A 27,357-nucleotide genomic window follows, 5' to 3' on the forward strand; every position below is an offset into this window, starting at 1 on the left:
TCAAAATGAATTTATTATATCAGGAAAGGGCCATTAGAGGGGCCCCAAGAGCCCCATGTCGCCACTCCCAGCCATAATCCTGTGTTAAAACTGTATTCATCCGACATTTAGAGGCCAGAGGTGTAGAATTTAGTGCCATCTATTGGTCAGATAGCACTTTGCAAGCTATCTTAGCTATCTTGGTATTAATCACTGATTTCTGATGTCCCACTGAGTTCTGATCTTTCTTTTGTAAACGATTGTGAATGTAGAGCTAATTAACTAATTAACTTAACCATCAACATGCGTATGTGTTTATTCCACTAAATGTTACACTGAGCCCCTTCAAGGCCTTTGGACTTTTTGCGCTGCCGTTCCGAGCAGCAGGAGCCAACAGCAGCAGCTCAACTTCTCAGGGCCAGGCATGCTGGGTACATTTCAAGAGGCTCAATAATCACACAGCATGCAACCAAGTATTTATTTTTCATTTACATCATCGACACAATTCCTTCGAAGCGTGCAGAAGAAGGCACCAACAGATAGAAGTGGAGGCTTCCAACTCGATAAAAGCAATTACTCAAAGCCTCGCATGCGTGTGTGTGTGTGTGTGTTTGTGTGTGTTTGTGTGTTGATGTAGATGGTTTTTTACTTATTGCACTTTTAAGTCATCAAAGAAGTCCAGACTGAGAAAGTAAACTCTTGCCAATGTCAGTCAATAGTGAAGCAACTTGATGTTGTTGTCTCTCTTCTTCTCTTTTAAATTCTGTCAAGTTCTGATCAAAGAGCCACCACTGCAAAAACAACACCGTTCTCTTTAGCTAAAGTAGGGCTTATTGTCATTTTTCTTTATATATATATATATATATAATATTTATTTGTTTGTTTTTTATTTTCCCTTTCGGGACTTTTACGAGAAAGTATAGAGGCAGTTGCTTCCTGTTTTGTGGCTAATTGAAGGAAAGTGATTGTTGCTGGAATCGTAACGCAAGGTGGATGAGTGACATCTTAGTCAACATCCACAGGGTTATTAGGACAAACCCAAAAATATAACAGTGGCAAGTTTTTCCCAAGTTTTTAAAAAAATAAAAAAATATATTTATCCAGTCAAGGAAAGGAACACGGTGTTGGCAAATGTGACTGAGCTTTGATGCAGCTTGAAAACCATTTTTCTCTTTCCATCACGTCAGATCTGCCCTGTTGCTCATTCAAACAGCAACAACGTCAACATCATCCCTCACACTCCCTCCCCCGACTCTCGGCATTTTGTTTTTTTACAAAGACGCCCCCCTCTGGATTTCTCGCAGCTGGAGGGAAAAGCCAAAGCCCGACGGTGGTGGAAATCGGGGTGTCGTCGGCGTAGCGGCGAATCGCCCCAGGGCGCGGCGGGGAGCGTCCGCACCAGATTTCATTACAGTCCAACCGTTCCAACAGTTGTCTTGACATTTACCTCGGAAAACACAAATGCCAATGTCAGAGCGGCGCTGCGGGGAAAGTCAGACGATCGCCAGTCACCAGATTTAATATAGTGACGTGGTGCACAGCGCCGCTCCAGACTCTGCCCCAGTGTGGCGGGCTGGTGCCGTTGGGGGAGGAGAAGGTTGCCTCACACACACACACACACACACTCCTGTAGTCAATATTTAGGCCGATTCTTATACATCAGGATGGGTATTGTGGGGAGTGGCTGCCGTATTTAAACATTCTTAAGCTTAAGCTAATTCTTAAGCGACATATATGTATTTTTTCTTGAATTATTTTACAAGGAAAGTCCCATTGAGATTAAAAACCATGGCTGTATTTTTAGAACTGGCAATATGGCGGTGAGCCGATTTTTCTTCCCCGGTGGCCGCTCGAGGTACTGCAGCACAAACATCCCACGAGCCCAAAAAGCATTTTTCTCATAGACCACGAGACAAAACTAAACGGCTGACAGGCCGACTGTGACACTGTGACCTGGAACGCGATTCATAGCAAATCTTTCTATTGTAGATTTTTCGGTTATGGTCTTTTTTTTTGGTGCAGCCCTCCCACGACCCTGTTTTTGTCCCTTCTTACATCAGGAAGGTGAACAACACTTCATAGTAGAGGAAAAAACTTTTTTCTGGCTCTGACTCAGCCATGAGTCAACTTTTGACTTTTGAAGTTGGCATAGTTTCACAATAGCTCAGCAAAGGTGCGACAAAACCTTTTAGCTCTACCTGGAAATTTACACTTGGTTCTAAAAAAAAAAACATATATAAATATATATATCCCTAAAACTGGACGTGTGGAGTTTCTTTGATCGTTAATCATGTGACTTTGCGCCGCGTCTTTGTGGCACAGCGAGTTGTGCTTTGTGAACACTTTTCATTTATCCCACCAGTGTGGGCTTTTCCAAAAAAAAAAAAAAAACAACAAGAAAAAAATAACAACAACAACCCAAATGCATCTTGTTTCGCACTCGGCAGCCCCGGAGACACATTTTGCAGAGTCATCCATTTTTCCTCAATAAACACACACACACACACACACACACACACACACACACACACAGATTTGCTGAATTAGCAGTGGCCGTTGCCCCTTGGAGCCTATGGCCACGGCTCGTTTATGGGCCTCCTCGTTTATGGGCGCCGTTATACACACATACACACACGCAGGTGGCATCAGTCACACATGCTTATTTGTTGATATGTTCTTTCTGGGGCTTTTGTTTGCAGTTGGCATTACAGTCGCGTCTCCCCTGCGAGTCGGTTGCAGGAGTTGTTCAAGGTTCAAGGCAGCCGGTCTGCATCTCATTGGCCCCTCCCCCGCCCCCTCCGCTGTCTGGGAGGATAAAGCTCCACGCTAGCGCTCCAACACTCCCCCTCCCAACACTGCCTGCAATTCCCGAGGTGGCCCAGAGTGTAAACACAAACTTGCGAGTCCCTCCCAACGCAGCAGACGTTATTACGGCGTCACAAAGCGCGGTGGGGGGGGGGGTGGTAACGTCGGCGTAAAAGGCTCGACGACAAACGAGGGTTTTGCGTTTGATCCGTTTTATCGTTCGCCGCTTGCGAATGCGAAATCGTCACGTTTGGGGTTAGCGGTTGATAATTGCCTCGCTCAACGTGACCTCGAAAGGCAAGATTCCGGTCACAGACGCGCGCAAACCAAAAACGTCTTCATGTCGGCGTTTGATGCGCCATGAACCCCCCCCCATCCTCCTCTGGGCTGCTGCCGATGCCGTAGCGTCGCGCTCCGGCTGCCTCCTCGCAGGCGAAACTGCAAAACCTCAGGCTTTTACTCTAATGAAAAACATAAATATGTTTTTGTTCCATTTAGGGGGTAGCAGAGCCCTTTAAATGCAACCCGGCCTCTTTAAGGCGTCCTCGAGGCTTTGATGCTCTCCCTCTCCCTCGCTCTCTCTCCCTCTCTCTCACTCTCTCTCTCTCTCTCTCTGCACCGTTGTTCCGAGCTGCAGCCAGCCAGCAGCGGCCGAGAGCTGCTCAGCCTCCCGGTGCCAGTCATGCTGGGTTGCATTTTTAGAAGCCTCAAATGTGCAAAAAGCACCAGCAGATAAAAGTCGAGGCCTCTCGACTCTCCCGAGTCTCGCCTGCACGTGTTTGTGCGTCGCAGCTGAGCTGGTTGCCCTTTCAAGTCGCGGCGTTACCTGACATTGATTTCCAGGACTTGTGAAACAGAGTGAAAGGTTGAGTCATGCGCCTCGTCTCTGTCCCCAGCCCAGTGACTGACGGTGAATTATTGACGATGAAATATTCCAAAAAAGCTTCTGCAGGCCAAGCGGCGACTTGGTCGGAGCCTCTGTGCTCAAGTCTTATTTGTTTAGACACAAAAGAAATCATTAAATTTCTCTTGTTCTTCTGTCTCGTTGATCGATAATTCTCTCTTAAAATAAAATTTAAAAAAAATCATTAATGCAGTGTCGGTAACTCGCCTCTCAATTTTTATGTCATTCTCGCAGCGGCTCAGAAACGCTCCTGTGGAATGAGTTTGTCAAGCAACTCCGTTTTTATATGTTACACATGAAAGGAGCTCAGTTCACCCAGGGCGCCGCACCGACTCCGAACGCATCACCAAAGTGACAAAATGCGAACAAAGCATTAAAACTAAATTAAAAGCCAAACAAAAAGGCGGAAAATTAAAAAATCTGCGGCCGCGTCCGTCGCGCTCTGCTCAGCGGCAAAAATACCAGACGTGTTTGAGGGGGGGCGCTGCTGAGCAGAGAGGACGTGAGACGTGTTTCGCAGCCGCTCCTCAGAAAATGTGGCATTTTATGCACTCATTTGCACTTCTTCCTGTTTCTTCCCGCGGTGTCAAATGGGAATACGGTAACTTCTTAACACTTCACTTAATCACCTCTTTGGCCGCGCGGAGGTAAATCCATCACCTCCGAAACAGGCCGCAACGAGCCTCGCCTCTCACCTGAGCCAGAAGACCCAGAGTGAGACCCAGAGTGAGACCCAGAGTGAGACCCAGAGCGAGACAATGCTAATGAGACTCAGTTGTTCAATATGAAACGGATGTAGACGAACTACTGCGGGTTGAAATTATTAGTCAGTTTGATTCCAACATCTCAGCAGCGGTTAGGAAATACCTGACATGTTTCTTCTTCTTCTTCTTCTTCTTCTTCTTCTTCTTCTTCTTCTTCTTCTTCTTCTTCTTCTTCTTCTTCTCCTCCTCCTCCCCCTCCTCCTCCTCCTCCACCTCCTCCTTCTTCTTCTCCCCGTCCCGCTTGCCCTGCATCCTATCAGGAGGTGGCAGCGGGCGAGCGCGGCAGGGGCGGGCGGCTGCTGGAGGAGCCCAAAGTGATGCTGTTCCGGGGGAACACCTTCAGCCTCCAGGTGTCCATCCAGGATGTCCCGCAGTTACTCTGGAGCATCAAGCCTTTCACCACCTGCCAGGTAGCGGCCCCGGGACCAGAAGGCACATCTCTGTCTGTGCGTGTGTGTGTGTGTGTGTGTGTGTGTGCGTGCGCGGGCGCCCGCCCGCCCGCCAGGCATCGGCAGCTGCGATCTGACTCGATGCATTTTAAGTTCCGGCCCGAAATTAACTCCGCGGCGGCGCCTTCATCTGCTCCACATCTCTCACTCTGACACGGTGGCATCAAAGCTGAAGGACGGCGCGGCGAGGGCGAGCAGCGGGAGGTCACCCGGGCTATCACACGCGCGCACACACGTGCACACTTACGATATTAATTACGAGGACGCAGCGGGCGCCGAGTTTCTCCCCGCTCGCCGTGCTCTTGCGCCCCTCCCCCTCCCCCGCCCCGCCGCCCTCCCTCTGATGTTTTTTTTATTCTCCCCCGTTCCCTCCCCCCCACACCCCGCCGCCGACACCGGGTGACCCGGCGCGACGCCGGCAGAATGCCAAGAAGGGTTTTTTTTTTTTTTTTCGTTTTTTTTTTTCCTGGCGTGCCAGAGGTCCCGCGGGGAAGTTGACCGCAGGCTCTCCGCTCAGACGACGCGCAGAAGCAGCAGACACACACAGTGTGATGGATCTAAAGAGGGTTGGGGAGGGGGAGGGGGAGGGGGGAGTGGATGGTGGGAGATGAGGAGCTGGCGGGGGAATCAGCATCCGTGAAAAGGGGGTATTTTGGACCCGTTCTCGCCCGCGCAGCCGTCTGGGTCGTTGATTAGCCGGTAGTGGAAGTCAAGAATTGGCTCCTTTAGCTCGCCTCCGATTTTCTTTTCCTTTTTGATTTTCTTTTCACATTTCTTTTTTATTTCTTTTTTTCTTTGTGAAACATGGAGGCTTCGTGCAGCCGCCGCCCTCGAAGAGGAGGAGGAAGAGGCAGGCGGACGAACCCAGAGAGACAAGCGTTTGTGGCCCGATGCCACAATTTTTTTCGGCACGTTAGCCCGTTAGCTTCACCTGCGTTTAGGGGGGTAATTTATTTATTTATTCCTTCATCTTTCATTTTTTCATTTTATTTTTCCATTTCATTTTTCATTTCTTTTTTTGAGAAATGACAAATCCAAGTTTTGGGGCAGGTTTGGACACAAACAACCGACCTAGCGGCCTTGTTTTTTCTACGAGGGTCAGACCGGACCGTGATTCCTCGCTAACGGCGCCCGGTAATTGGTTTGCGATCTTATTTATTTATTTGCCTAACAACTTCCAGCTCTTCATTTACACCTTTATTTTTGACAGCTCCACATGTTAAACCGTGTTTCTTTCCTTGTCGCGGTCGTTTTTCTGTATTAAATATAGTGGGTGAGCTGCCTGATTAGCCGCTATCACCGGTCGCTAACGAGGCCGCTCGCTCATCCCTAATTAATCACATGAAAAGCAAAGCGGGGGAGGGAGGGAGAGAGGGAGGGATGGAGGGTGGCAGGAGACGTCCGCGGCGGCCCTCTAATGAGCTTGATGCCCCCCACCCCCTCCTCACCTCTCCGCCACCTCTCGCCACCCGGCAGGAGTTCTCCTTTTCTCAGGTGTGGGTCAGTAACCAGCGTCCCCTGCAGTGTGCCTTCTCTCTGGAGCGATACAGCCACTCCTCGTCGCAGCTCTCCTGCAAGATCAGCGTCCGGCAGGTCAAAGGCGAGGAGCAGATACTGCAGGTCTACACGTCCGTGGAGGTGAGTGGCTCTCGAAAGGCGGGCGGGCGCGGCGCGGCTCATTAATAGCTCCCTCTAAAGCACGAATAACCTTTGATTTAATATAAGAGCCCCTGCTTAATGAACCTCCCTGAGCTATTTTCCAGGGCCCGGGCTGATGTATCATTTCTCCGAGGTGGTGCAGGGGAGAAGAAAAATCTAATTCCCGATGTAATGTGTCTTCAATCTTCCCCGCCTGCGCCGGACTTCTTAATGTTTTCGCTCGGCTTTTTTCGCCTTTTGCCGCTTCTCACGTTGCACCAGGCAGCAGAAGCCAAGAGACTCGGGTTGCGAAAATTAGGATCGTTGATTGGCTTCGCCGCCGGCTGCCAGTTCAGACCGGAGCGAGCGTTCGGCGGCGTAGGGAGCAACGTGAGATCCGGCGCCGCGCCGACGTCTCGTGTTGCTCCGCGTCGCTCCGGCTAGCCGGCGGTAATAAACCCATCCCGAAAACCAACCGCTGCATCCAAAGTTTTGATCACTCAGTCCGTCAGATTTTATTCTCACCGCCACCAAAGATGGGGAAATACAATTTGCCTCCGAGGGCCTCCGCAGACTTAGAGGAGGAAAAAGTACCACTGGATAAATAAATCCTAAGCGGGGGACGAAGGGGAGACTGGTGGAGGTGCAATCAGTGTCTCATATATGGATCTAACAATCATCGGGCAGTGGCCAGAGTGATGACGCTGCAGTGAGTCAGTGAGTCCGGTGAGTCCTTGGTCCGGCCGCGCTGACTTTCTGCTGATGTCTCCGTTATCTCGGCCACGTTCGGAGCGGAGACTCATCTGACTTTGGGCCCGTTTTTTTTTTTTTTTTTTCAAACTGCTCTCCTCCAATGATCGAAATGCCCCACTCGTTTTATATCACTGGGGGAAAATAACTGGAACGTCGACGGCGGCGACTCGTGTTGGCGCCGCCGTCGGCCTCCAATATCCACCGACTTGCCAGCCTTCACTCTGTTTTTCACCTGGCTTTAACTTCATAACTCTCAGCTTCGACTCCGACGCCTTTGACCCGCCTCACTTTCTCTCTCTCTCTCTCTCTCTCACTCTCTCTCTCCTCCCCCGGCCAGAACGAGAAGGCGGTGGTGCCCTTCTTCACTCAGTCCGACTGCACCGTCACCTCTCAGACAGGGTCAAGGGCCTTTAAAATCCCCCTGTCCATCCGTCAGCGGATCAGCGCCACCTTCGACACCGCTAATGCCAAAGGGAAGGACTGGCAGCTCTTGGCTCAGAAGCTGCACATCGATAGGTATGAGTTATAGCCGCCGCCGATGCCTCCTTTCGTCCCAACCACCTCCTCCACACACACACACACACACACACACACACACACACACACACACACACACCGACTGCTGAGTCAGCACGACTCCAGCCATTTTGCTATTGTTTTGTTCGGGGCGGGGGGGGGGCTTTCATTACAGGTCCGAAGTTGGGGAGCGGCGCCCCCCTGCTGCATTTATTAGATTACAGCGCCTCCTATGTAAACGGCCGGGCCCGCCCCGCGCACTATTTTTGCTCGGTGTCGCCCGTAATCCCCTATCACTCCATCAGCCCGCCGTGAGGCGCCACACTGCTGATTTCATTATAGATGGAAAAACACATGCAACGGAAAGAGGGCGAGAGAGAGAGAGAGAGAGAGACAGAGAGAGCAGGGGTAGAGAGCGAGGTGAGGGCCGACTCCGCCGCCGCGGTCGGAGCCGCTGGAGTGAGAGAGAGAAGACAGCATGTGTGTGTGTGTGTCTGTGTGTGCGTGCGTGCGTGTGTGTGTGTCTTCCTTTTTTTTTTTTCCTCTTGCAGGAAAAGCCGAAGACGGACCGCTGACAGGCACAGCCTCGGGCGAGGAAACGCGGTCCGTGCTAGCAGCCTTCATTAGCGACGCCTTCTGCATGCGGTTTTTTATTTTTTTTTTTTATTTTTTTATTTTTTTTTTGCGCTTTAACCCCTTTGCGAAGGGGCTGCGGAGGTTATGCCGGGTCAGCGTCGGCTCAGCGAGCTGCGGGGGATTCGGATTCACGCTGGAAAAAAAAAAAAAAAAAAAAAAAAGGCGCCGCGCAATTACGGCGCAGGGGCGAACGAACGCCCAGCGCGTAGCAAAGACAAAGTCGGAGAAGAGCAACCGCTTCATACCTTCACAGTTCCTCCACATGTATATTTACAGAACCGTTCGAGGGGTCTTCGGGGTCACCGACTCCTTTCCGCATTGACCTCCATTATGACCAGCTTCATCAAATGTTCCACTGGGATGCACCAACAACACGACGAGTGCAAGAACATCAGCAAGGATGTGCTGAGCACATCTAGGATGGCTTTCACAGCTGTTGCCTTGAATGTCTAACCGAATGTAATTTTAGACAATGAGTTTCGATTGTGCAATATGCTGTTATTATACAGAACTTATATCATATAAATACTTATGTACTATATGTATATATATAAATAATAAAAAAAAAACATCAAAAAAACAACTCCTAGTTGTGTGTGCTCGACCACAAAGGAGACAGACACAGAGTTATGCACACTTGGACGTCTCTCCGTTACTTTTAATTAGACATTGGCAGTGGTTTCCATCCAACGCTAAACTGCTCCCATAATTGTCGAGCACATCGTGACTGATTTTCATGATGGCAGAGGAGTCCAGATCATTATTTCTTAAAACTGGTTAGAATGGAATTAAATGGAGAAATTAGTGGGCGACGCTAACCGTAGTTTAGCAGTAGTTCTCAGCCAGAGCAATATATATATATATATATATATATATATATATATATATATATATACATATATATATATATATATGTATATACGTAATGACTCATTTGACATTGTTTCTTTGCGCTAAAAGCTTCCCTAATGACGCCGTCCTTGCCTGTGATTTGCGGGCAGTCGGAAAATCTCAGGTGACTGAAAACGGTTGGAGCGATTCAAGCTTCACATGAGGGCGGAAAACAGCGAAACATCGGGAGGGTTGCCAGTCGCCACAGCCTTGTGCCAGTACGATCAATTGATCAATAGCGCCGGTGCTATTGTTGAAAACTCTGCCAAACCCTCCTTGGATAGAGATAGACGACACAGATCCCGGCCAGCTTCTGCTACGACTCATTCGCACGGCGGGAATCGAAAGATTTATTCGTTTTGTCCCCCGTCGGCCTGAAAATGCTGCCTCCTCCTCAGCCTGGTGATCGGAAAAAAGCCGCGGTTTATCCGCGACGTCGTTGATTTCCCCCCCCCCCCCCCCGTGCGATGCGCTCCGTTACGGGCCGTGATGAAATAATCATGGCGTCCTCAGCCTAACCTCAGAAGTTGATGAGTCAAGAGGGGGGGGGGGCAGAGCCGCTCTGTAAATAAATAATCGTACCTTTGACTGCAGCGAAAGTGAATATCACAGATCGACGGAAACATTTTGGATTTCCTCCTGAAAACGCTGCGGATGGATGTTTGCGCCCCTCCTTTTTGCACGCTAGGCTTTGCACTTTCGCGGCGGAGTCGTCCTGGTTCGGGCGAAGCGCTTCGACGGCCTGCGTTGGAGGATATTTCGTCGTGGCGGGGGCCCGCGGCTGCAGCAGGGGCGAGAGCCTCTAGGCGTCCCCCCCCCCCCCGAGGGACACCTGCCTGATGGAGCCCCCGCTCTGATCTCGCCCGCCCGCTCCCGACGCCAGTCACCGCCGTGATAATTTGCGGGTTAACAAACATCTGGCTGGCCCCGGCGCAACCCGCTCTCCCCGACGTCTCGTTAACCCCCGTCGTCTATGGCGAGGCGGCGCTGCGGAGGGAGAAGCCGATAATCCGGCTGGGAAGACTTCTGTTGGCAGCAGCGGGAACAGAAAAAACAAACAAAACAAAACAAAAAAAAAAAAAAGCAGATAGAGAGAGAAACTCCCAGATTAAAGAATTTAGATTCAACCGAGGCTGGAAAAAACAAACATCTTAGACGGAGCAATTGAAAGAGATTTTTTTTTTTTTTGAGCTCTTTCTGGCAATTTCTCCTTCTTTTTTTTTGTAATAATTTCTCTGAATGCGCGCGTGTGGGGACGGCATCAAAGCACAGAAGGACGCAAGGAGGCTGAGGGAGGGAGGGGAGGAGGGAGGCAACAAAGGACGTTCCATTGTAATGAAACAGTGCACTCTGTTGGAAACTTGTTACAACAACACAAGAGGCCCGGCTCTCTGCTGCGCAACTGAAGTCTGTGCACGCGTGCCCGCGTCGCGCTCGACCTCACCGTGTGCAACACGAGCACAGAGGACCAGTCGCTCTGTTTTCACTCTGTTTTTGTGGTTTTGCTTTGTTTTTTTTTAAATTGAAACTTGCTTATTACACTCTTATTACATTCTTATTACACACACCTATTTAAGGACATGCCTTCTTAAACCCTTTCTGTTGAGAAGGCGTTTTCTTAAATATAATTGGTAATAATAATAATAGTCTGTTTGTTGTATTGGTGCTGCTTTATTCCAGCGACACATGAAACACTGGCTGATAGGTCGTGGATTATCAAGCAAAATCCTGCGAAAACCTGCACATGTGGCTGTGATGAACAGCGTCCACGCAGTCCTGATGAGAATATTGAAGCGCTGAAACAGTGTTTGGCTTTCTCCCAAATGAAAGACCAGGCATTTATGCAGGCACCATGGAATATTTTTAGCTGCCATATATATTTATATTTATATATATATATACACTTTTAAAATCTAGTCTTTTAAAAGAGACTAGAGCGACTCCCTCAAGTGCATGGGGAGCGCGACACTAAATCAAGAAGCTCTTTGAAATCGTCTCCTTCTCACAGACGCACGCCCCAAAGCGGGCCGAGCGGCTCCAAACCATTTTTAGCCGCCGCTCCTCCAGCTCTGCGTCTGCGCCGGTCTTAACGCCGCCTTTCCACTTCTCCGTCCCGTTGCAGGAACCTGTGCTACTTTGCATGTCAGGAGAGCCCGTCGTCGGTGATCCTGAGTCTATGGGAAGCCCAGCATCAGGACTCGGGGGACCTGGACTCTCTGGCCAGCGCCCTGGAGGAAATCAGCAAGGTCCAGTCCCCCAGGACGGGCTCTGTGGGCTGCGGCAGAGAGGAGCGGGACTCAGAATTCACCGACCTCGGGTAGGTCGGGGGCTCCGGAGTCCGGCAGGTGAAAACCGTGGCGAACCTTTACTGCATGAACACTGAAAAATCACCGGATAACCTACGAGGAAGGTGAGGAAGAGGCGGAAGGAAGAAGGAAGAAAGGAAGGAAGGAAGGAAGGAAGGAAGGAAGGAGAGGACAGCAAGGAACCTCCGTTTTTGGACTGTTAACTAAAGGATCACCTCTGCTAAACCAAAAAAAAATGAAAAAAAAGAGGACGACGGGGGGGGGAAAGCGAGGGGGCAGAATATGTAAAAGAAGGTCAAAGGAGAAAGCAGAAGGTGAAGAAATGTACACAGACTCGAATATTTGTGCGACCTTCGCCCATTTTTGACGGGGAAAACGTCAATACGTGCCAGCGCCGGAGTCGTCTGTCAGCGTCGCCCGGCGTTCAAGGATCCGGCATATTTCCGAGGCGCTTCTGGACGGACTGCCAATCAGGCTTGTTGTCGTGACCTTCCCAGGCCGCCACACGTGCTGGCGTTCGCCCTCCGAGTGTTTGGTGTTACTGTCATTCAGCCGTCGTTTCTTTTTCCGAGAGGGGGGGGGGGGAGGGGAGGAAACCAACCCGGAGCCGCCACTTCTGACGTCCGTCTTTGTTTTGTTTTTGTTTTGTTTTGATCTCGCGCCGTGTCCCGAATGTCGCCGCTGGATGTAGGTGACGCTGAGAGAGTGAAAGTTTTGTGTCGTGCAATTTTTCCCCCCCCCGGCTCGTCCGTCTTGCCGGTCCTCCGGCAGAAAGCGCTTTCAGCCTCTTTGATTAACTCCGCCGTTAGCTAGTGACATTTTCCAAATTTTAGCTGATAAGCTCATTATTTGTTTTCCCATTGTGACTCACAGGGGGAAAAGTTCTCCAAATGTAAAGTACCGATGGAGGTTCAGCATCACTGCATCAAAGGGATGAGAATCCAATTAATACCAAGTGTTTTATCCGCGTACGAAGCCGAGAATTCCGATCCAAATTCCAATCAGATCCCGATAATCTCCCTTCAGCCTCTTCGATTAACTCCACCGCCAGCTAGAAACGTTTCCAAATTTTAGCTAATAAACTTTTTCTCCCCCCCCTCCATCGTGAATCACAGGGACAAAATCTCAGTTCTACAAAGCTGAGAATTCCGATCGGATCCCGATAATCTCCCTCAGCGGCCGAGTGTCCGTCTTGACGGCCCTCCGGCCGAAAGCGCTTTCAGCCTCCACGATTAACCTCAACCGGTCAGCTTCGTTTTTTAAGTTGCGACAAAACCAGGGAGGCTTTTTTTTTTTTTTTTTCCCCTGCCGTTAACTTCCTTTAAAAAAAAAAAAAAAGCCCCATACGAAGAAGAAGAAGAAGAAGAAGAAGAAGAAGAAGATGAAGAGGTCCAGGAAGCGCGAGCCAAGCTGCTGCTAGACAGATCAGCCTGGATGCTGCAGTCGCAACAGTTGTTCTCGCGCCAAAAAGATGAAACGTGAACGGTTCTTGCAGGCTCCCGCCATCTGGCTCCCGCCAACAGGACACAGCAGAGCAGGCCGGGCCGTCGCCGCCAACACGGGGTTTGCAGTGATAAATCTGATTGGCCTGCTTGATTTGGACAAATTGAAGGGTCGTCCGATCACGTTTTGGCTCGGGAACCCCCCCCCACCCCCCCTGCCTCCCACACATGCAGTTTTTGCTGATCTTCAAAGGAACAGGAAGGAACCGAAGGCACAAACATCTTTTAGGTGGAGAAGAAAGTCCAATAAAATAAATAAATGAATGAATCAATGCCTTTTTTTTTTTCAATTGGCTAAAGGCAGAAAGCTGCTTTTCCTGGAAGTTGCTCTCTATGGGCTCTTTTCCAGCTGGATACGCGAGATAAATTCAAAGGATTTGACAAATGTTTCTACGTGGCGTTCCAGGGAGAAATCACGTTATTGATCCGTGGCTCCTGGCTGGAACGGGCTTCTTCTCTTTCTTTTTTCTAATCATCCCATACCTTGATATGATTATTTGCCGACGCTCTCCTCTTCCCCCGAACAAAGACGTCCCGTCGAGGAAGATCCCCCCCCACACACACACACACACACACACATTTCGCCGCTCCGTCGGCTCTCGGCCTTCACAAAGTGAGCCGGCGGTTGAACCGTGTGCCCAAACGCTCTTTTCATCCGCGTAATGAATTCGATTCTTGAAAGGCCCGGCGCTACTGTACACCGGGAAGAGATTGGACGCAGTCGGTCTTTCGACGGAGACATGAAACGGAAGAAGCGCTACAAAGTCCACCCTTCACAGGGATGCGACGCGACTCTTTTAAAGTCGGGCCGGCAGATGGTGATTGTGATGCCGCGACGAAGGACCAAGGCGCCGTCCGAGATAGTCCCTCGCGAAAACTCATTAAAGGAGGAGCGCCGTCTCATTTGAAGCGGCCGCCTTTAAACACGCCTGACAGATCATCGGCTCCGGGCCCAACCACAGCTGATTAAAGATGGTGGCGTTGGTTGCAACCTGAGTTTGTTGCGTTTCGTTTTGTTCTCCGAGGTAATCTCCATTTCTCGCAGACCTCCCGTTGTCTGCTGTCCGCCGCAAAAAAAAAAAAAGTTTGTCCTCATTGTCTCTGCAAACGGATTCGAAAAAAAAAAAAAAAAAAAAAAAAGACGGCGGAACAGAAAGTAACATTTCCAAATTCTGGCTAACTAGCTGATTGTTTGTTTTCCCATCGTGACTCGCGGGGACCAAAAAAAATCTCAGTTCTATAAACGTAAAAAAAAATTGATGGGAGGTTCAGCATCGCTGCATCAAATGGATGAGAACCCAATTAATACCGAGTGTTTTATCCGAGTACAAGGCTGAGAATTCACAGTTTTCTGCGCGCTAACGCTTTCTGTCTGGGCGCGTTGGCGCCGCGTCTGTCGAGCGACGCCAGGCGGAGCTGAACGGACAGATGTGGTTGCAAACGGAAATCTGTGAACGGCTTCAGTGATGGCTTGGGGGTTTGTTTTTTTTTTTTCCTTTGTGACTAAATAAGATTTCCCAAAAAAACAAACAAACAAACAGAGAAGCCAGATTCAAGCGCGGCACGGCAGAGCTTCTTGATTCGCTGATATTCTTTAAAAAAACAAAAAAAACAAAATGAATAAATGGAAAATGTTCAGCTGGCAGCTCGGGGCCGACTCGTCCTTGTTGTCCGCCATCTCGGTTCTGTGAGCTCTTCGTCGCTCTGTCGAACGTCGCGTGGAGCCGCGGCAGCTGAAAATGTCACTCTTCCAAAAAGGTCACAGCCCGCCTCCAAAGGAAAGGGCTCACGCGGTGGCCACGCCCACTCTGCGTTCATCGCAACCGCGACCAATCGTCTCGTCCCGACTTCATCTCCATTTCCCGATGATGGCGTTTCCCCCTGGATCCCAACCCCAGGACAGCGTTAATTGAGGAAGGATGGGGATGGGATTCCGAGATCTCCAGCTAAACGGCAGATTTAGCGCTCTGTTTGCAGCCGGCGGCTCCGTTTGGGCTCCCTGCTGAACTTGTCGGCTCCCAAGCCGAAGCAGATAAAGATGAAAAAACAAAGCAGCTGCTGCCCTGCGGGGTTTCTACTAAACCTGGTGGGGCATTTTATGTCATCACAAGGGGCATTTTCGAGATGTTTTTCCACAGCTGTTAGTTTTAGGTTTTGAACTTACTGTAAGGACCATTGGAAAGGTTAGCAAAGTGAATTTGGCTGCACGTGAGACCTTGACGTGCAAGGAATTGGGACCTTCGCCAAAGATAAAAGCAGCCATCCAAGGATTAATTGGCTTTGTCGACGTATTAATGTGTTGCCAGAATGTCTGTGCGGAGATCTGAGTTGAAGCAGCCTTGTTGACAGGAAGTGCATCAAGTGTTTGTCCTCTGCGCTCGCCTGTCCTGCCCTCCCATTAATAGCGGCGTAGAACTAACAAAAAAAACAAAAACAAAAAAAAAACAAGATTCTTTCAAGGCTTTTTTTTTCTTTCTTTTTTTTTTCCCCGCGCGGCTCCCTCGCCGACATCTGGACGAGCGTTTCTGACCGTTCCTGCGGTAGACCTGCGGGGCTTCGGCCGCAGCTGCCAAGCGGTGGCGCCGCTCGCGGAAATCACTGCCGCAGCTGTTCCCTCGCGAGAGAGAGGGAGAGAGAACACAAACATCCGGGTTGAAGGACCCGGGCCGCCGCGTTTCCCATGGCAGATGCCGCTGACGTAGCGCAACTTCCTTCGGAAACCGTCAGCTGATCTTCCTCGTCCGCCGCTGCCGCTGCCGCTGCTGCTGCTGCTGCAGAAGAAGAAAAGGGAGAAAAAAAAAAACCACCCCGCTTCCTTGTGAACGCCCGTTGGTTTTCTATTTACTGAATCCGTCACCGCAGCAGCGGCGGCAGCAGCAGCAGCAGCAGCGGCTCAGATTATAGAAAAATGTAATACAGCCAGTCGATTCCCGAACGGACAAAGGAAGGAAAAGGAAGGGAGGCAGAAGTGTTTGTCCAAAGACCTTCTGAGGAAACGTAGCGGCCGCAGATGTGATTCCTCTCCAGAAGTGTGTGTGTGTGTGTGTGTGTGTGTGTGTGTGTGTGTCGTCGTCCCCCACGCCCCCCCCGCCCCCACCACCACCACCTGATTGGACCAGGTGCTCCAAAGCGCTTTTTATCTCGCCGTCTCGACGAGCTTGGAGAAAATGAAACCTGACCGCAGGCCGCCGGCGCAGAAGTGGCGTTTTCCCGCCTTTTTTTTTTTTTTTTTTTTTTTTTTTTTTCCTGTGTGCTGCAGGATGAGCCGCATTCACTGAAATTCCAGTCATTTCCTGTCGGGGGGGGGGGATTTGACCCCACCACCACCGCTACCACCTCCTCCTCCTACTTCACCTCCTCTTCCTCGCTATGCAGATATTTAACGGCGGCGGCGGCGGCGCTCTGATTTACGGCAGCCAGTCGTAAAGATTTCATGGAGGCCGGCGGTGTGTGCGCGCGCGTGTGTGTGTGTTTGTGTGTGTGTGTGTGTGTGTGTGTGTGTGTGTGTGAGAGAGAGAGAGAGTGAGTGCGTGAGGAGCGCGAGGCCTTGAAACTTTAGAACTCCGCTTCAAAAAAAAAAAAAATGAGAGAAATATCTCACACATTCTCAACTCAGCCGGGACTTTGGAGTTTTCTCACATTTAGGGAGCGTCACACTTTAAAAGCCCTTTCTTTTTTTTTCTTTTCTTTTTTTTTTTTTTGGGGGGGGGGGGGGTGTTCATTCAACACGAGCTCCTGGCGACTCCCTCGTGCCTCTCTCAAGCCGTTTTATTGCCGTCCGAGCGGAACGGAGGACCAGTGCGTTTTGTTATATGCAAGCTGTTCTCGCCCGTCACCTGCGCACCCGACAAACACCGAAGCATTTAAAGCGCTTTCCTGTCTTTTCTTCTGCTCCTTGTTTTTTCTCCCGGCGACATCAAGCGGACGAGAAGTTTTCTGACCGTCGGGTCGGTCGGTGCGTCCGTGATGAGTGTGTGTGTGTGTGTGTGTGTGTGTGTGTGTGTGTGTGTGTGAGGGAAAGTCGCGTTGTACTTTTGCAAACTGTATCGTTCTTGGGGGGGGGGGGGGGGGGGGGTAGTTTTAAAAAAATAAAATAAAATAAAAACAGCAAAACTCGGCTTAACGTCGGCGCTGGCTGCGGTTTCATCTGAGTTGGACCTGTGATGTGACGTGTTTTTTCCTCACGGCGGCCGCCCGCTATCGTCGTGAGACCCGCATCGCTTTCTGGAGAAAATAGACGAAAACAAGCGCTCCCGCAAAAAAGGTGGTGAGAGATTCATCCAGATTAGATCTTTCTTTTTCTTTTTCTTTTCTTTTTCTTTTTCTTTTCTTGTTTTCTTTACGGCTTTACCGTTTGGTTGCTTCTACTCCCGGACCCCCCCGACCCACTCTCCCCCCCGACCCCTCCCGCTGTTCCTCCTCGTGCGACGGAAACGGCTGCCTTCGAAATCCTGCTCGCGAGCGGCTTTTGTTTGAAATCGCTTTGGAAAAGAATCAAACTTTCGCTAGTTCTACTTTTACTTCTTCAAATGTTTATATATACATAGATATATATAGATATATATACAGTTTAATGCATTTATATATATTTGATTTGAAATATCTCAATACATTGTCTGTTCCCAGGTTTGATTTTTGTGATTTATTTATTATTTTGTATTTCTTTTCTGTTTTTGTTTTTTTTTTCCTGTTTTCTTTTGTTTGTTTCTTTTTAAAAAAAAAAAAAAAAAAAAGGGAAGAAAAAAGTGAGAAGTCAATCTGGGCATCGCTGGTGACATTTTCCCCCCTTTTTTTTTTGTTTCCTCTGTCCAAGGGTCACCGTTTATTTTGAAGCCAACTGTATATACTGTATTGTGTTGAAATAAAAATGCAGTAAAAGCAACGAGTCGGCCGTCTGTCGGTGACACACAACAGAAGCGCTTCTGTGCGCTAACGCAATTCTGTGACAAATTGTGTTTAAATGAACTATAATAATGTTGCGTGAAGAGGAAAATCAACCCTGATTGAATCACATAAACAACGTTTGTGCCTGGACGTTACAGCGGACGAAGAAGAAGCGCGCACACACACACACACACACACACGCTAACACACACACACACGCTAACACACACACACACGCTAACACAACAGATTAAGCAAACAATGCTTTTTGAATGCGTTCAATGGAAGTGCAATCAAACTGGAGGAGTCGGAATCACTTCTGGGTTTGTTTTTTTTGTTTTTTTTACAATCAAACATTCTCCAAGCACTCGCATCATCAAGTCAGACCGAGACGAGAGCCGTCTGAGGATGGAAGGCACTCCGCTCACTCCGCTCACTCCTGCTCCTTCGCGCACTTCCTCTCGTGCTGTCATTTTCATTCTGCTGGAGGGAGGAAGTTGACATGTGAATCTCACAGGACGCCGGCGCTGCGGTCACATGACGGCCTGACAGCCCATGATGCAATGCTGCACACTGGTCCTCACGCAGGGCTTATTTAGGGCAGCTGGCGAGGCTGTCCGTCCGTCCGTCCGTCCGTCCGTCCGCGGCAGACATCATGAGACTAACTCGGCCCCTTTGCTGCTGCAGAGTTGCCCAAAGAAAACAGTGTGTTTAGCTCTCTGTTTACAGCCTCCTGTCAAAAAAAGCAACTTGGTTTTAGCCTGATGCTAAGTAGCTTCATTTGAAAGGGTGGGGGGGGGGGAGGTAGAGGCGGTGGGGGAGCGACAAAGCGAGTGCCCCTCGTGACATCACAGAGGGCCACTCTCTGCAACTGCGTGTTTAGTGTCCGTGCTTTCAGCGAGCAGAAGCTCACAGACACAGTCAAGCCGGAGACGGATTACTGTCAGGAAACATGAGTGAAGCGAGTGCTAAATCCTGCAGGACCTTTTGAAAAGCCTAAATATTTACTACTTACTTTGAATACATTCTTTGAATACTACTGGGAACGTTTTACTGCCTCTGAGCCCGGACACATGCTGATATTGACACCAAACTCAGTCTGTGTCAATACATTGGCCGATCCCTCTGACGATATACGGCGAAAGATCCATACAATCCAAACAGCAGATGGCGCCACATGCTGTTTTTTCATATACATACGTGCATGCATTGGAAAAGCTCTGCGTCTGTGCGTGTGTGTTGCGCGTGCGTGCGTGCACGCCACTTGCCTGTTGTTGCCATGGCATGAGGCAGCCTGACACAGAAGAGCAGATCAGGTCTCTGCAGCAGCAGCAGCAGCAGCAGCAGCTACACCCTGTCTGACAACGCCAACTGCAGGCCGGCACTCAGCAGGAGCTGCCTGCGAGATTCCACTTCCATTTTAAGAACCGCTCCAATTGTTTCGCCATGACTGGTGTTCTGTACAGTTAAAGGCCCAGCGTGCAGAAAACACTTGAGTGTGTGTGTGTGTGTGTGTGTGTGTGTTCAGTCAGATAAAGTCAAACAAGTTGTGACTCTTTTGTGTGGGTGTATTTTATTTATTTAAATAAACACAAATAAATCCAACTGTCCACAAGATGTAAATATCTTGGGGTTTTTTTTTTGCTTTTATACCCTACAAATATTTCATATTTTCATTTTTATTGCCTTATTTCTTTTCATTACCATCATTTTCCAACTTTATTTGCACTGCACAGTTGCTGTTATTAAGCAAATTTCACCACTGTGGGTTTAATAAAGGCGTTCTATTCTATTCTTTTCTATTTTATTTTATTTTTTTGCTCATAATGAGCATTTTTGGCGGCGGCTGCCGTGTTTTCCTGCAGTCGCTCCAGAATGTGTGTCAAACTTTTCATGACTTTACTCGGCGCAGCTGCACTGAAACTGTTTGCCATATTGCCCCCACCCACCCCCTCCCCTCCCTCCGCCATCAGATGCCACTAACTCTCACACGCACGGGGCCTTTAGCGCGTGGCGCACCCTTAAACTTAAACTTAACTTCATCCATTTCTTTTATTTTTATTCTACCTGCTTCCTTCCTTCCACTCGACCGGCCGTGCCAACCCCGCCGTGGCCGGACGTCGCTCGGCCGTCCCGGAGAGGCAAACATGGCAGACTTTCCCAGCAGGCCTCTCTCTCTCTCTCTCTCTCTCTCTGTCTCTCTCTCTCTCTCTCTCTCTCTCTCTCTCTCTGTCTTCCCCTCCAGACACTCTGAACACACACACACACACACACACACACACACACACTTCCAGCCTGGCACAGGCAGAGCCCTCTCACCCCCCACCAGTGCGCCCCACCTCGTTCGCCCTGCGGACAACTGCTCTGACTCAAATGGATTAAAGATGACTCTCTCTCTCTCTCTCTCTCTCTCTCTCTCTCTTCTCTCTCTCTGCTTTTTTTTTCACCCTCTCTCTTGACTTGCTCTGTTTTTTTTTTTTTTTTTCTTTCCGTGCCGGATGAAAAGGCCTCCCAGACACCCACTCCATGCGCATACCATTCAGGCCAGGACACACAGGAAGTCTATGTGCTGAGCGCGGGAGTGGGGGTGGAGGAGGGCGGGGGGGTTGGGGAGAGGGGGGGAGGATGGGGGTGGGAAGTGGCAGAGGAAGGGAGGGGGGGGCGGAGGGGGCGTGCTGGGTTTTGGAGAGGGTGGTGGGGGAGGTGGGGGGGGGGATTAAGAGGAGAGAAGGGACCAAATGCAAGTCATGTGAAGCTCATGAGAACTCGTCTACAAAGATGGAATCTTGTTTTTTTTTGTTTTTTTCCTCCCCCCCCCTCCTCCTCCTCCTCCTCCTCCTCCGACTTCTGACTGTTGCTCCTTTATGCTCTGTCTTTAGGTCAGTCCAGACCTTCTCCACGCACCGGAAGTGAAGTTTGTGGCAATTATTTCGCACAAGTGTGAAAGCTCAAACTGCTGATTGGGCATAAAGAGTTCCACAGTGCAACAACAAAACAAAACGAAAAAAAAGCACCGGTGGAGGTTTTATTTCATTGAGGAGAGACGGAACTTTCTTCTCCCTCCCCTCATGCCTCCACCGTGCAAAACAAACACATGAAGCCTGCACAATGAGGCACTGTGCAGCCGTCACTTCTCCTGCGACAAAATCAACAGCCGCCGCCGCCGCCGCTGACGAGCTCATTATCTGTGTATCTCTGCAGGCGAATACGAAGCGAGTCGTAAAAATAACAACATCCACAATGCGGAGGGACGTGTGCCAAAAGCCGAGCTGCTGCTCCGTCTCTTCTACACGACTGGAGTTTGTAAAAGAGCCCTAAACTGTCCAAGTGGCGTTGTGGAGTCTGAGCGGCGGAGTCAGACTCGGCCCCGCGCTGGAAAACTTCCACAGTGTCCCGTCAAAAAACTCAAAAGAGTTTTTCTGTGTATGTCTCACAAGTCTGTGCCGCGGCTGTCGCGGCTCCTTTTTTTTGTTACGCATCCGGTTGTGTGTGTGTGTGCGTGTGTGTGTACGCGTGTGTGTGCGTAAAGGCCTTTAATCTTAATCTTCCACCACCACCACCACCACCACCAGCAGCAGCAAGCAGCAGCAGCAGCAGCAGTGCACTTGGCCAGGAACAAAGCGTCTCTCTGTGCTCCTTTATTCTCAGAGAAGCGGGGAGAGAGATTATGAGGCTGCCAAACATTTCATACGAACGACGCAGCCGATTCCTCGGGACAGCCAGGCGGTCATTAAGTTGATCCCGGTGACCTCTTTTTTTTTTCTGCTTGTTTCTTCTTCTTTTTCTTTTTTTTTTTTCTCACAAACTTTGGACCCAGTGAAGTCCGGCCACTGACACCGAGCAAGTTCGGGGGGGGAAAAAAATTAGTGGCACGATGGAAGGCGCCCTCTCCTCCTCCTCCTCCACCTCCACCTCCTCCTCCACCACCGCTGTGCCGTTTCGTTATGAGATTAGCTTCTAGCCCAAATTTGCCATGGAGCTGTGAATAATTGCATCACGTGGAGTGGAGTGCATTTGGTACTTTTGCACGGTGTAATGCTCCCGTCTCACTCGTGTGAGTGTGTGTGTGTGTGTGTGTGTGTGTGTGTATGTGTGGGCGGTCGGGTGTGTGTGTGTGTGTGTGTGTGCGTGTGTGTGTGCGTGCGTGCGCGCGAGACTGCAGCCGCAGCTTGCGGGGAACGGCGTCACGTCGCATGCTTTGAATTACAGTACATTTGTGGCTGCTTGCTTGGTTGGACAGTCTGCTGCCAAATCACACAGGCAGCATCAGCACTCTCCATTAATTCCCGCTCACCCACATTCCCCCATATTAGATTTCTCTCACAGGCAGGCAGGCAGGCAGGCAGACGCTGTCGGGCGCGCTCTTCTCGAAAGATGTGGGGGTTGTTTTTTTTTTATTTATTTATTTTTTTTTTCCACTTTTGCATATTTCTCAACCGCCTCATTATCGCAAAAAAAAAAAAAAAAAATTGTTCTCGTCGACCAGCGAAATGTATACACTTTTATTTTTCTTTTTTTTTCCGCGTACGAAGACAGCTCCGCGCATTCCGTGTATTCAGACTCGCACGAGCGCAGATTTGTTTACACAGTTCACCAGGCGGATAATCTGGACTGCTGCGCTGACTGAGGCCTGTCTTTTGTCGGGGGCAGGATTGGGTGGGGGTGGGGGTGGGGGTGGGGGGGGGGCAGGTCAGGTGACTAATCGGACCACGTTACAACAGCGAGAAAAGCCGCCTCCCTCCCGCCCCCCCCCCCCCCCCCACTCACCGCCCCCATCACCCCACTCCTCTCCCTCCTGCCCAGGTGGTGCCAGGGAAAGTACTGATGACATCACCACAAAGGTCCCGACAAAAGCGCGCATTCCTCGCCGGGCCGCGACCGCGGTGTTAATATTCAGCCCGGCTTCAACCAGACAAAACCTGTCACGAAGCGCTTTTCTCTCACCCGCTCCCCTCCCCTCCAACCCTCACCGCCCCGCCCGCCCGCCCGCCTGCCCGCCCGCCTGCCTGCCTGCCTGCCTGGCTGTCGTCGGCCTCCTCGCCTCCTCTGACTCACAAACAAACACCGTCACGGGCCTCCACGACGATGAGTGTTTTTTTCTTTTTTTTCTTTTTTAGGGGAGGAGTTGACAACAAAACAATTGTGCGGCACATCTTTTTTTGTGTGTGTGCACCTTCTTTCTTTTTCTTTTTTTTTTTTTTCGCAGAGAACTCCCCACTCTGTTTGTCTTGAGATTTTCTTTGCGACAGATGGATTTCCTCCATAACCAGGTCATTGTTTTTCCAGCCTATTTTTCGCACTCGTCCTTATTTTATTTTAGTCTTTTGAGAAACGTCGCGATAACCGCCTTGAATGTCTCGCAGTTCCATATCCCCAAAGCAAAATGCAAGTTTTATGACTTACCGTCAGCTTCACCGCTGGCTAGCGAAGATTTTCTGCGCTGAACAGCTCATAATTCAAACGCATTAGTGCACAAAGTCCATTCACACGTAATAGTGTCCAGAAAATACAATTCATTCTGTTAGTACCCTAAAAAAAAAAAAAAAAAAAAAAAAACCTAACACCCTGTAACCACGTCGCTGACTTACAGTAGCCGAAGTAGCACGGTGGCGCTAAACGGCAGCAGGAGGAGAAAAAGAAGTGACGCGAGTTGGAAAACCAAAATGCATGCTGGGATTTAGTGCACCACACAACAGCGCAATGACTGCAAGTCATTAAAGGGAGTAAAGTAGGCGATTTGGGACACTGTCAGCGAATAGTCGTGAAGGCCTGACACTTTCCAAGGCTTTGCTCAGAGCACTTGTCACTTTTACAGCCAGCCTGCCTCCGTCTGGCAAATGTAAGCCTGATATTCTCTGGTGCCCTCCTCTGGTTTTGGTTTCCTGCAGGAACAACAACTTCAAGGAAAGACAACTTGCTCCTGGTTGTCTGTCTGCAGTTCTGTGCAGACAGCTGAGCTGAGCTGAGCTAGTAGGTTTTTTTTTTTTTTTTGTATGTGTGTGCGTGTTTTCAAGAGACGCACTGGAAATTTGGCTCTTATTTCAGTCGCATCCTTTAATCCTTCAGTTTTTCACTGACATTAATGTAACTCACTCGGACCATTAATCACAAAGTACTCGGGTGGTCCCCCCGCCTTTTCCCCGTAAATTTTCCACCATTAGTTTGTTGCAACTTGAATTCATACTGCTCTTTGCCTGAGCTGTGACTGAAAACACTACTGCAGCCCCAGTTGGCGGCCAGACTGAGCTGCTGCCGGTCAGTGTTTGCAAAAATGTTGCTCTAAGATAAGATACACACAGTAAGAATGATCCCGGTGTAACGCGGATCATCTAAGAATTTCAATTTGTTAGCGCACCGGCTTAATTCACGGGAAGAATAATGCTATCCTGCCTGCAGGCTCTCAATCTGTTTTTATTTTGTCAGGGGTTTGTGTGTGTGTGTGTGTGTGGGGGTCGAAGTGTAAAGCTTTAGGCTCCGAAAGCTGAAACAACGAGCTGAAAGGAACTGAAAGCACTCCTGAAAAGATGAGGGCAGCTGCCGAGTCAGAGGATTAGACTCTTAATACTCCATTCACATACGAGTAGTCATGGGATCCATTGTCAAAAGGAAAATATTATGCAACTCTTGCCGAAGGACTGTTGATGCTGATCAATGGCAGATAAATCTTTCTGTCCTTTATAGTTGCAAGAGCACCTCGAGGGAACTTTTCGGTACTGAACTGTCGATTAAAAAGGAGTTGGACAATTATTTGTCCTGAAGAGGTTCAGTTTAGGCCACAAAGTCTATCTATCTATCTATCTACACAGCCGTTTGCTGTATTCCTGCAAATTACATGGAAATGTTTATTAACACGGCTGGTCCCAAATTTTGAATAAATACATCTGTGTGGGGGTAAAAAAAAAACAAAAAAAAACGGAATGTTGTTTTTGTCTCCTTTGGTCTCTCTGACCAAACAGACAGGCCTGTCTTCTCTTTATCGAATTAATTCCCCACATTAGCCCCCCTACAGTCACCATCGCTGGGGGGGGGGGGGGCGATGTGAGCATCAGCCACAGGTGAAGTCGTCCTCCGCCGGTCATAAGACAGGAGAAAGGTGGGGTTCTGCTTGTCAGCTGCTCTGCTTATTTGTTCCCCGTCCGCTAATCTCAATTTTATCCAATAACCAGCAGCGCCGTGCTCTGTATTAGCCCACTCCTCTCACGTCAGCCCCCCTTTGGTGAAGCGGCCGGTGGGCCCTCATCCTGATGTTTTTCACACACCGCGTGCGTGCGTGCGTGAGTGAGAAAAGGGAGAGCGGCCCAAAATGGATGTCACGCTCCTCCAGTCCTCAGGACGTGCGAGGAGGAAACACAAACACTGCCTCTGACTGTGCTGCCTCCGCCCCACCGCCTGAGTACGTTCACACCGGGACCTTTCACCCCCGACTGTCAGCAGATAGTTGGCCGCCGCCGCCGCCGCCGTCGTCGTCATCGTCGTTACTGAGACGACTCGCAGGCTGCGTCCTCAAGTGCGAGAACCCAGGAGCACTTCCCACAAACGTATTAGCGCCGCAGATAACTAAGATGAATGTGGCCGCTTGTCTCCTATCTCACAAAAATGATGCGAGGTTGTTGTCCCCTCTTGTGCAGCCGCCGCCGCTTAAAGAATGCACGTCCTTGTTGACACGGCTTCCTGTCCCCGATTTCTCCCCCCGCAAATACAGATGCTATCCTAGCCCCCCACCCCCCCCTCCGGTCCCGTTTGATCTTATTAAAGGAATCCGATTAATCACGAGAAGAATGCAAGTCTGAGTGAACTAGAATAACAAATAAGTGAATAATTTTGAGGCTCACGCCGAACATTTAGTCACTCGGCTCCTTCTCTTTGTGTTGTTTTTTTTATCCGCCCACCTCCACCTCCCCCGGCCTTCCTAAACAGCCAGAGAAACAATACCCAGCGGGCGTCACAAGATAAGTGACTGACGCTCAGGAAGGTTTCCCTTCCTTTCATTTTTTTTTTTCTCCCTCCAGCCTTTTCCTCCAACAGGTCACTTGCTTCGCTGAAAGAAAAAAAAACAGTCCACCAGCTGTACACACTTCCCTGTACACAAATATACACAAAAACACACACGCGCGCAGTGCACGCCCCCCCCACGGGATATGCAAACGACCTCTCACAGCGTACTGCAGCTTGGCCTCCCTTAATGGCAAAAGTCAAACGCTCTGCCTCTAAATCCTCATGACAAACTGCTGTTTTTACAGTGTTTTGTGTGTCGTTGCGCCGCTGCCGCTGCTGCTGCCATGTGAACTAATCAACCCCGGCAGCCATAAATACAGACTCACTCAGGATGAGCCTGCAAATAGCTCAATCATGCACTTCCTGTTTTTGAGCACGTAGCCAATGACCTCTGAAGGAGAAGCGCAAGAGTGTGGAGTTGGAGATTTCTTCGACAGTTTTAATTGAAACACATGTTGCTTGGGTTCTTTGGCAGGGGATGAGTCTATTTGCGGTTTGGTAGTGTTGGAAGGCTCCTGAATTTTCTGCTCCTTGCTTTTACCCCAATTAGCGGTCTGTGTTGTCTTCTCTGATGTTTTGTGTTTTTGAGGCTTATGTCTAATTAGGTTACATTCAGCAGCAGCCTGTGAGTCAACGAGACAGCAACATGAGAATGAGCAGCTTGTGTTTTCCCTCATTAATGAGGCGGTCAACAGTAGCCTCGTGTTACTTTTAGCCACACAAATGGAAAGCATTCCGACCGAATTCAACAAGATTTAAAAAAAAAAAAAAAAGAAAAAGTTGTCAAATCACAACGGGACCCTGTAATGTTCCACCAAAGCCTCTCATGCAGACGTGTGAAAGAGAAGTGAGCCAGACAGCATGGACTCGCCGTTGCTCAATCTGTCTGCAACCCAAGGACCATCCGCTCAAGTGGCAGGTTTGGATTTCTTCATGTCGCCGGGCTCTGTTTGTTTATTTGTTTATTCTGTAAATGACCCCGGCACAGTCTGGAGAAAGATTTTGCCCAGTCGTCTTCCGCTGGTGCGCCCCCCCTTTCCCCCCCTCCCGAGACAGGCACGATTTAGACCACATACCCGCCTCAGATAAGATGTTGTCAGCAGGAACCACATTTGAGAGGATGTTTGTTGTTTGATGTCGCTGAGCTCAAACTGTGGAATAATGTTGTGTTGGCATTAAACAGTGGTTTACCCAGTTTGTTTGCTTCAGAATCCTTTGCTTCTTTTTTTTTTAATCTTAAAGAGAAACCACGGAAATACTTCTAAGTAAAGTGAAGATCCATGAAGAGGACCCTGACTGGAATCAATTGGCCTCAAATGTCTCTGCTTGGAGTCC

General features: G+C 49.5%; 1 protein-coding gene across 2 annotated transcripts in view; it reads left to right on the forward strand.

The window, feature by feature from the left end:
- Nucleotides 1–12,367, forward strand: part of unc5da (unc-5 netrin receptor Da) — a 239,964-nt gene extending 227,597 nt beyond the window's left edge. For both annotated transcript variants that reach the window (XM_076029434.1, XM_076029435.1), the window contains exons 17-20: nt 4,713–4,862; nt 6,378–6,539; nt 7,630–7,808; nt 11,458–12,367. In XM_076029434.1, coding sequence (XP_075885549.1) covers nt 4,713–4,862; nt 6,378–6,539; nt 7,630–7,808; nt 11,458–11,656 — 690 coding nt within the window. In that variant the 3' untranslated portion in view covers nt 11,657–12,367. The remainder of the gene's footprint in view (nt 1–4,712; nt 4,863–6,377; nt 6,540–7,629; nt 7,809–11,457) is intronic.
- The last annotated feature ends 14,990 nt before the right edge of the window (nt 12,368–27,357 follow it).

The sequence above is a fragment of the Nelusetta ayraudi genome, unplaced genomic scaffold (assembly GCF_046127955.1).
Source record: "Nelusetta ayraudi isolate G7.1 ecotype Tasmania unplaced genomic scaffold, CSIRO-AGI_Nayr_v1 ptg000026l, whole genome shotgun sequence".
Taxonomy (NCBI): domain Eukaryota; kingdom Metazoa; phylum Chordata; class Actinopteri; order Tetraodontiformes; family Monacanthidae; genus Nelusetta; species Nelusetta ayraudi.